Genomic DNA, 10,728 nt, shown 5'->3' with positions numbered 1-10,728 from the left:
AAAGAACTCAGCACTTAAACCATCTGGACCAGGCACCTTGTTCGGGTGTAACGCAAAGGTGGCCGATTTAACCTCATCTACAGTAAAAGGGGCCATCAACATCTTTCCATCCTCATCATATAGTATCGGGTGTATAATGTCATCTAGAGCTAGGAAGGAGGTGGACTCAACCGCCCTACCATTTCCCAATAGCCACATGAAGTAATCTAGAGCTACTTGTTCTCTTTCTTTAGGAGTATGGACTTAGGAGTTATTCATGTCTTGGATCGAACAGATTCTGTTGGCGCATTTTCTTGCCTTTACAGAGGCATGGGAAAATTTGGTGTTCATATCACCCTCAGCTACCCAATGCTCCCTCTCCTTGTCCCTCCAGTACAATTCTTCTCTCCGTAGAATCTCAGAATACTGATTCTTAAGGGATTTTTTAGCTTTGAATTCCACTTTTGTCATTCCACGAGCCATTACTAATGAGTTGACTGCTTCTAATTCATCTTCAATCCTAGCTTTTTCTGTGAAGATGTTTTTGAAGGAAGTTTGGTTCCAATCCTTTAATCTCCTTTTGATGAATTGTAACCTTTTTGTGAATTTGAAACTAGGGGAACCAAAGAAAACATTACTTTCAATCCACCAGCTTTTAATATGACTGAGAAGTGTCGGGTCCTGCCACCACATACTAAGAAATTTGAAATAATTCTTATGCTGCTCAGTGTCTTGCCCTATGTTTAGTGATATTGGATAATGATCCAACCCACTTTGGGGTTCAATAGTAGAATAGATGGAATGATGGCTTAACAACCACCACTCCCCTACAAAGAACCTGTCCAATCTTTCAGCAATATCTCTAAAATCTCGCCTTCTGTTATTCCAAGTAAAGGACCCATTCTTGGGGATGATATCAACCACTTTACAATTGGTAACAAAATCCATAAAATCTTCTGCCACCTTAGAAGGCTTCCTTAAACCACCCCTTTTATCCTCTACACTAAGAATTGCATTGAAATCCCCCGCCATGACAACTTTCCCCAGATCCAATCTAAGAGCCAGCTCCGTCACCTCACACCACACCTTACGCTTGTCTTCTATTTTGGTTGGTCCATAGATGTTGAACATTGGGAAACATAGGTTTGACTGTTTACATTTAATAGAACATGCCATCCAAAACTCATGGGAAGTGATAATACATACCTCAATGTATGATGAGTTCCACAGGATCCCAAGCCCTCCTGTCGAGCCTTGTGCCTCCTGAAACATACCATCCTAGTAATAGCAAATTTTTTTAAATTCCAGAGCTTTCTCTAGATTTAGCTTAGTTTCTTGTAGCAAAAAAATATTAGACGCAAGCTTGGTCATGGTCCTTTTGATCAAGCGTCTTTTGTTAGGGGCGGCTAAGCCCCTGACATTCCAAGAGGAAATTATCATCTTTCTCCAAGGGAGGTCTTTCCTCCCTTGGATACTTTAGGATAATCTATAACACTGACAATTCCCTTTTCATGGGCTCTTTGTTCTCTGATAGATTTGTAGCTTCTGCGTCCCTTAGATCCTTTGGCTCTACCCAGGAGTGTGTTTGTAGATTGACTAATGCATTTGGGATCCAGAATATCCAAATCATCCAAATTTTCTATTTCATCATCAGGCCAAGAGGATTTAGACCCTTCCGTAGAAAGCCTATCCTCCTTGGTAGCATCTTGATTGGGTGGAGGGGGAGGGGATAATAGTCCTGAATAAGGAATATTGTTGTGGATAGGGACTTCTGAGGAAGTACCATTATCTTGGGACAAGTCCTTTGGGAGAAGATTAATATTGGCAGAATTTGGGCCAATCAGTAGAAGTTTTTTTGTATTCGCAGGAGGCTTTTGGTTCCATTATATATATTATATAATATAATAATATATTATATATTATATAATATGTAATATATAATATATTTTTTAAATTAAAATTACAAATAAAAATTGGATATCCAACTAAACCGAATATCCGATTTGCATAGGTAATTACCAAGCCAGGGTGTACTGACACCTAGGCCAAGCAAAAAGTGAACACGGATTTTTCACGTGTTTAGGCGAGTGAAGAAGGCTATTTTTTTCACATCGCCACTTTTTGGCCCCCCTTGATTCTGCACTAACCCTACTATTGGTTTTATTACTCTTCTCATAGAGGATGTTACTAAGTGTGAATTTTGCAATCATTCCTACATTGGACCAATTTCATGTGAATTTGGGATGTCTTTGGCTTTCTTCTAAGAAAGTGATTCCTTTTACTATTCATAAATATCTAAAGTTGCCTCCTAGTGGCATTATTATAAAAAATAATCATAGCATGTACCAACCCATGATGAGGCATGGAGATGTTGCCCTTGATTACTTTTTGCTTAAACAATTTAAGCCTCTTAAACCTCTAAAACTCTCTCTCCTCTCTTGCTTGTTCATAAAGTGCATTTCCTATGATGTGTTATGTTAGGTTCTATTTGGATGACCCTTTTCACTCTAATGGTGCAAGGTAATAAAGAGGTTGAATTAGTTGTGATATTCTTGTATTTGTATCTCAATTCTTCTATTTGTTGTCCCTAGGTATGTGGAAGATCATGAGGGGCCAAAAAGTGACGATATTCTAACTAAAGTCCTGATTGATAGGATGATTCAAAAATATGTGTAATGGCATCACATTTTTTGAATCCAAAACATGCATTAGATTCCAAGCTTCGTATACTATAAGATTGAAAAAAAAATTTGAATTTCATTAAATTTTCACCAAATTATGGTGGTCAGACATACAAGTTTTTATATTTTAAAAACTTATAGTAAAAAAATTATAATTAGTTATTTATTTAAAAAAAAAAATGTGTGACATCCTCACATGAGTCTTCTACTTATATCTAAAATCAAGATAAAAAATATCACGATTTGATTGTGGTTAGGGTGGTTAGATAGACCCCTGCTCCTTATCTTTTTGCTGAAATATTAGTACTACTGCATTAAATTTTATATTTTTTGTCAAATAATTATTTTTTTAAAGTAAACAACTACTAGTTTAGAAACTACATTCAATTTTCTACAAATTTTACTCTTATATATTTTTGAAATAATGTTGGTAACATATTCAAATTTTTAGGTCAGGTTTCCTAGCTTAATTTTTTATATTTTCACTGCCACTTAAGGACCTGTTTGGCCCACCATGATCCTGCACATACCCCCCTTGTGTTGTCTACTCAGGTATGATGCAAAATGATTAGATATTTTTTGGTCTCTTCCATGTTGACTCTAAAGACACATGTGCTCTTCTTTCATTGTGTTTGTGGTTCTACTAGCTTTGTGTGATGCTAATCAATTCAATACAAATATTCATGATACACATTATTCATCATAAGAGCATATAGACCCAAGAGTTAGTTGATGCCTTATGTGTTTTATGTTTTGTGACCATTATCTTTTGATTTTTTCTATCTTGGGGGTATATCATTGTTGTAACATTCTTGTCTTTTGGATGCATGCTACCTTAGAGAAATTGCTCCTGATATTGTGTGTCAAATCATTTTAATATGAGGGCATACACTTTGCTCATTGTTTCACTTTATGCACACACTATAGCATGTCTTGATACTAAATTTACTTTGCAAACTAAGCCTTTTGATTGGTAATTTGACATTATTCTTTATCATGACTCACAGTAAGTGAACCTTACTAGGCTAGCAGTCATGTTCTCTCTCTTCCTCCTCTTTCTTATAGTGTCCCTTTTATCTCGATATTAAAGTAGTAAGCTCCTAAAGTCTCTGCAGACTTAGTGTGTCTTGTCTCTTTGATGTCATGATGAAAATTTTCAATGTAGACCTTTGTACTTTACTGTGAGTATGCTTAGTTTCATACTCCTACTAAATTGGGGGCTAAATGAAGTGTCCTAATTGTAATTTCCTACAATTTTGTCCTCACTTCCTGACTTTGGTGTTCATCCTCTAAATTGACTGAAGCATTGATTCTACTCATACCAACTATCAAACATAACTTTTCACTATCTTTTCTGACTCCCCTTGATCGTGAAGTCCTAATTTCCAAGACCATGGTCCATGGTCCTCACAAAAAGGGCCCATCTTGGGGCCTCATGTAACGGTCACCTAATTTGGGAAAAGACCTAGATCCTATGTCTAAAATTCTTTTTTTTTTTCAACCATAAAGTATAAAAGGAGGTCTTCCATCTTATTTTAAACCTAACGCTTACAATTTGAATTTGTTATCAACTCAAGAGAGTAAAAATCAGATCCTCCATTCAAGTGAGCAAGCAATCAGTCTTCTATCAAGCATTGGAGTAGAAGTGAAATCAAGATTTAAGAAATACAGGTGACATTCATGTTCTATGTTTTATGAAGACTATCTACATGAAAACCTAATTCCTCGTGAAGACAAACAAAATTAAATTAAAAGTAGATCATTAGGTTTTCATTCATTTTCAACCTTCCATTGAAAAGGAAAGTATTTTACTTCAATAATTCATTTATATTTTGAATTCAATTTCATGGTTAATTCGAAAACGAAGGTTTTATTTAAGGAAAACCCCTATTCCCAACAATTTCCCCTTTTCATTGTGTATCAAAATAGGTACATAGCTGAATTCGAGAAGATTGGTAAGATTTACAAAGATGAACAGGTTCACCTTTTGATGATGAGGTATTCCGAGGACCAAGGTGACCACCACCATGGTTCTAAAAAATCAAGCTAAACTTAAATGAACAAATATAGACCATCATCCTCTACTCAGATCCAAGTTGGTGGCTATGTACGCATCTCCAAATCATTGTTAATGCTAGATCTCTTCAATAATTCATTATTTTACCCTAATCTTTAACAATTCAAAAATTCAATTCAATTTTAGGGAAGGATGAGACCTATTTAGGAGGCCTATAATTTGATTATAATCTTGATGTCTCAAAGTCAGATCTATCAAATTCCTATCTTTCCCTAATGTAATGGTAAATTAAGAAAAATTAGTGGTTTTGTATACCAAACTTCTTACACCTTAATTTCTGATTTGTGATCTTAGATCTAATTGTTTATGCATTTTCAAATTCAAATTTACACTTACAAGTTTTATTTCCAATTTAATTACATAAATTTAGAGTTTAAAGTCACACAAACCCTAATTTATAGTACTAAATTTAAACTTGTGGGTTGCATAATTTGGATTCATTTTTTTGGATGTATTTGTTTATGCATTTTAAAATTCAAATTTGCACTCATATATCTCATTTTCAATTGAAGTACACAAATTTAGAGGTTGATTTCACAAAATCCCCCTTTTATAATTTTAAAATTCACTTTTGGGTTGCATAATTTTTGAAATCTATTTTTAGATAAGATCTTTATGATATGTTATGCTATGATTTAGTGAACCATAGTGCCATTTATCTTTTATATTAAAAAAAAATTACTTCAATAATTGATTAATTAGTCACTTCTACAAAATTTTGAATTGCTTAATCGCAATCTTTAATTTGTGCATTCAAATTTTGGTCCTTTGTGGATGAATTTTGTTACAATTAGGCCTACCTACAATATTTTTGTGGGAAGAAGTTGCAGAATTAAGGCTTCCTAAGGTTTAATTACTGAGGATATGTAGCCTAATTTGGATAACTTATTTCATGGGAATGCCAGTGGTTCCTCCGACCCAACAAATGATGTCATTTATCCCCATTCTTTTCATAATACTCATGATGATGATGCATCACTAACTAGGGTTACCAATGACCAGTGGAGAAGATTGACAATGAATTTAAAAAAACAAAACAATGGATGAGTCAACAATAACCAGAGGCAATCCCACTGATTAAAGGATTAAAAAGAATGGGACAAAATGATAAAATTGGTGTTGATTTGTTATGTTTCCTTTCTCATATTATTGACACTAATATTATGCGTATCAAAAAAATTCTGAAGACCTTGGTTACACTCAACCCACTAGTCAAGTCAATTATTTCATTCCTATGTCTACATCCTTGCTTAGTGGTCCTACATTTACATCTTTTGTCATGACTACCTCCATGAAAAATATTAATCCTATACATGCTAGTCAAGGGGGAAACCAAGTGTTATTCAAAATTGATATATACCTCCATGCACAAAGAATAATGCTACTCCTCCATAACAATACAATATGTCCAATTTCAACCCATCCACTAAAGAAACCATCAAAAACTTAGCCCAAACTGTTTCATCTTTACAACAATATTTGGCTTCTATTACCCAATCCAAGTTTAATGTATCCACATTCGATGTAGAAATCCCATTATCCAATGACATTGTTTATGTTATCCATCCTAAACATAAGGAAGTCCCTCAATTGGAGCTTTATGATGGAAAAAGTGATCCCTTGATTCATGCAAAAATATTTCAAACTTTGTGTAGAGAATTTGGTTATGACCAAAGACATGGCTAAAAATTGTTTACTCAAAACTTTAGGGATAAATTGTTTCAATGGTATTTCTTTGCCTCCTGATTCTATCACACCATTTCAACAATCAGCTAATGATTTCATTCAATAATTTCACAATAATATAGGTCCTAAAATTACTTTGACTAATTTGATTCATTGTAAGCATGGTATTAAAGAAAAAGTGATTGATTTGATTGGTACATATAAACATTTGTATTATCAAATAGCTTATCCTATGTCTGGTTATGTTGTTCAAAGAATTTTTATTGCTAATTTATAAAAATACATTAGGGATAAGCTTCTCTTTTCTATGTTTACATCCTTTACTAAGTTGTGTAGAGTGTTTCGTACTTATCAACTTCAAGTGAGTCAATTTGAATCATCTCCTTCAATGGATCTGATTGATAAGAATGAGAGTGCTTGAAACAATACTTTGTGAAGTTTAAACCAAATAAGGGATACATAAAGATAAATGACAACGTCAACACTCAAGTGGCAGTCATGGTATCAGGTCTAGCCCCTTTATCCATATACTTTTGAAAAGAATTTACTCCTTTTTCAGAGTCTTGGCATAGAATAATGTCAAAATTGATAAATAGTAATGTGTTGAAACTTGCTCCCATCAAACCATTTGATACCTCCAAACCTTTCCCATCTTATTATGATCCCAAAGACTTTTTCCAATATCACCATCAACATGATCATGATAATGGGAAGTTTAATACCTTAAGGAGTAAGATTCAAGACTTTATTGATAGCAATACCATATTCGTAGCTGGTGTGAATGACAAAGGAAACAAATCCGTAGCTCCTCCTAATCAAAACCTCCAAATATTTACTAGTCATTCACCTTCCCATTCTAGTAAACAGGTTGAATCAAAGACTCTTGCATATTCTCTTGATGGCATTCACATTAAGTTTAACGATGTTGTGAATCTTGTTGACAAACCTACACCACCTAAGGACCTATGAATTACCTTTGATGATAGTGATAATATCAATGCATTTGATGGTCGATTATATACTAATACAAATATCAAAGACATACTCTCATGATGGTTTCTCATTGATCCAGTGTATATGGTGAATGTGATCACTAAAGAATATCTTTATACTTTATAATTGAATCAAGTAACATATGATAAATATAATGTAATGGTCAAGGTGTATGATGCTTTCTCTTGCCCTAAGATTGGTTCTATAACTCTTCCTGTTGAGGTTAGTACTAAGTGCTTCGATCCATTTCATGCAGAGTTGGGACTTCTTTGGCTCTCTTTTGTGAAAGAGATCACTTATACTATTAATAAATATTTCAAATTCCCTCATTGTGGTACTATTATAACAATTCATCATAGTATGTATGAACCTATAGTGAGGTATGGACATGCCCCTTGATTACTTTTGGCTTAAACAATTTGATCCTCTTAAGCCTCAAAGTGATGCCCTTTTTCTCTCTTATCAAAAGTGAAAAAATGAGATGATATTATCTTTGATTAAGTCTAGAGACCCTAGACTTATTCCTCCTCATGATGAACTCGATAGCCTTCCTATACCTTCTATTCCTCGTATATATGCTACAGTCTCGCCTCCTATGTCTTACAGTGGAAAGTGTCTGGCATCTCCTATTTCCCAACCTAGTATAATTTATCCCATTCCTCCTCTAAAGAAAGAATAGAAGCCTATGTCCATTGATCATCAACCTTCACAATCCCTAGCTAAAACTAAAAGAAAGTATTGTGCAAGAGAAAACTGATGAAGGTGTCTTGCTAAGACTCATGAAATTTTTTCTCAAACCATTTCCTCCTTGAAGACACCAAATGTTAACTTGGTCCCATTTGTCCAACCTTCACTTAACCCTAGGGAGGAAGTTCAACCTAAATCAAAAAGATTAAATATTCTTAATAAAAATGATGATTCTTTTTCTTTTTGTGTTAAAGATCCTAATTTTGTTAATCTTGATAAAGAAATGGATGATGATGTTCTTCATGATAACAATGTTTATCCTAATGATTCTAATGATATGTATGAGGATTTTGATGTTGACAATGATTTATCTAAACACTTTTCAAAAGAATTAATCCTAGCTTCTAGCAACAAGAAAAGTGACTCGTCATTATAGCATGGTCCTTGTTTAGAACTTGCATTAGCTCCATCTCCCATGCTCAAAGTTGTTTCTCTTGGATCTTTCCCACCTTCCCAAAATAATGTTCAACAAGATTGAGAGGAATATGATTCTCCTAATTAGCTTCATTTGTGTCATATATTGTTTCTCCTCACTAGCTTGTTCATAATGTGCTTCCCCCATGATGTGTTATGTTAGGTTCTCTTTGGATGACCCTTTTCACTTCATTAGTGCAAGGTAATAAAGATGTCAAATCTGTTGTGACATTCTTCTTCTTATATCTCAATTCTTCTATTTGTTGTCGCTTGTGTTGTCTACTTGGGGATTATGCAAAGCATCGATATCTCTTTTGGTGACTTCCATGTTGACTAAAAAGACACGTACGCTCTTCTTCCATTGTGTTTGTGGTTCTTCTAGATTTGGAAGATGAGATCAATTCAATACAAATAATCTGGATGTACATTATTCGTCATGAGAGCATACTGACACCAGACTTAGAAAACCTGTTATGTGTTTTATGTTTTGTGACCATTATTATTTAATTTGTCATTTCTTAGGGGCATATTATTATGGTAAGATGATTGTCTTTTGGATGCATTATACCATAAATCAATTGCTCTTGATAAGGTATATGCAATTTTTTTAACATGAGGGCATACACTCCACTCAATGTTTGACTTTATGCACACACTATAACATGTTTCAATACTAATTTTACTTTTCAACCTAAGACTTTTTATTAGTAATTTGGTATTTTTATTTTTCATGACTCATAGTAAGTGAACCTTACTAGGCTAGAAGTCATGATTATCTCTCTTCTTCCTCTTTCTTATAATGTTTCTTTTATCTTGATATTGAAGTAGTAAGATCCTAAAGTCCCAGGGGGCTTAGTGTGTCTTGTCTATTTGATGTCTTGATAAAATAATTCTACAGAACCCTTTGTACTTTACCATGAGTATGCTTAGTCTCATACTCCCGCTAAAGTGGTGGCTAAATGTAGCATCCTAAATTATACTCGCCAACAATTTTGTGCTCATGTAGGTCTCACTTTGGTGTTCATTCTCTAAAGCCTAACTGAAGCATTGATTTTTCTCACACCAACTATCAAACATAACTTTCACTATCTTATTTCAGTTCCCTTGATCCTAGAGCCCTGATTTCTAGGACCATTGCACCCAATGCCATGCTCCTCTCAGAAAGGGCCCATCTTGAGGCCTTATAACGATCACCTAATTTGGTTGGAAATCTAGATCCCGTGTCATCCTGTGTCAGAAATTCAATTTGTCTTTTGACTTGCAAGTATAAAAGGAAGTCTACCCCTCTTGTTTTAAACCTAACACTCATAATTATAATTCATCATAAACTCAATGGAGAAAAATTGAGATCATACATTCAAGTGAGAAAGCAATCAATCTTTTATCTAGCATTAGATCAGAAGTAAAATCAAGATTCAAGCATTGGAGATGGCATTCATGTTATTTATTTTATGAAGACTATCTACATGAAACTCTAATTCCTTGGGAAGAAAAACAAAATTTCATTAAAGGTATATCATTAGGTTTTCATTCATTTTCAAGTTTTCCCTCAAAAGGAAAGTATTCTACTATAGTACTTAATTTACATTTTTGATTCAATTTCGTGCTTAATTCTGAAACCAATGTTCCCCTTTTGATAGTGAGATATCTAGAGGACCAAGGCGACAACCACCATGGTCCCAAAAAATCAAGCCAAACTTCTAGGAACAAATGTGAACCATTATCTTTTGCTCAAATCTAGATTGGTGACCCCATACTACATCTGTAACTCATATTTTATGCCTGTCCTTTTCAATAATTGAACCCTAGTTTACCATAATCTTCAACAATTAAAAAATTCAATTCAATATTAGGGAAGGAAGAGCCCCATTTAGGAGGCTTGAAATCTGATTAGAATCTTGATCTCTCAAGGTCAGATCTATCAAATTCCTATATTTCCCTAATGTAATGGTAATTTATGCAAAATTAGTGGTTTTATTACATTTTATGGTGAAACCTTAATTTTTAACCATCGTACACACACACACACATATACATACATACATACATATATATACATACATATACATGCATACATATAAATATATACATATACATACATACATATAGATACATATATATACAAACATATCTATATGTATGTATGTACAT

The 10,728-nt window shown here is 33.9% G+C and overlaps 1 protein-coding gene across 1 annotated transcript; it reads right to left on the bottom strand.

The window, feature by feature from the left end:
- Positions 1 to 243: 243 nt before the first annotated feature.
- LOC131065375 (uncharacterized) lies at positions 244 to 1,110 on the bottom strand. The gene has a single exon (XM_059209677.1). The coding sequence runs from the start codon at positions 1,108 to 1,110 to the stop codon at positions 244 to 246; it is 867 nt and encodes a 288-aa protein (XP_059065660.1).
- Between the last annotated feature and the right edge of the window lie 9,618 nt (positions 1,111 to 10,728).

This window comes from Cryptomeria japonica, chromosome 1, assembly GCF_030272615.1.
Source record: "Cryptomeria japonica chromosome 1, Sugi_1.0, whole genome shotgun sequence".
Classification (NCBI taxonomy): Eukaryota; Viridiplantae; Streptophyta; class Pinopsida; order Cupressales; family Cupressaceae; genus Cryptomeria; species Cryptomeria japonica.
The sequence above is the reverse complement of the archived record's forward strand: the minus strand, read 5'-3'. Positions and strand labels throughout refer to the sequence as shown.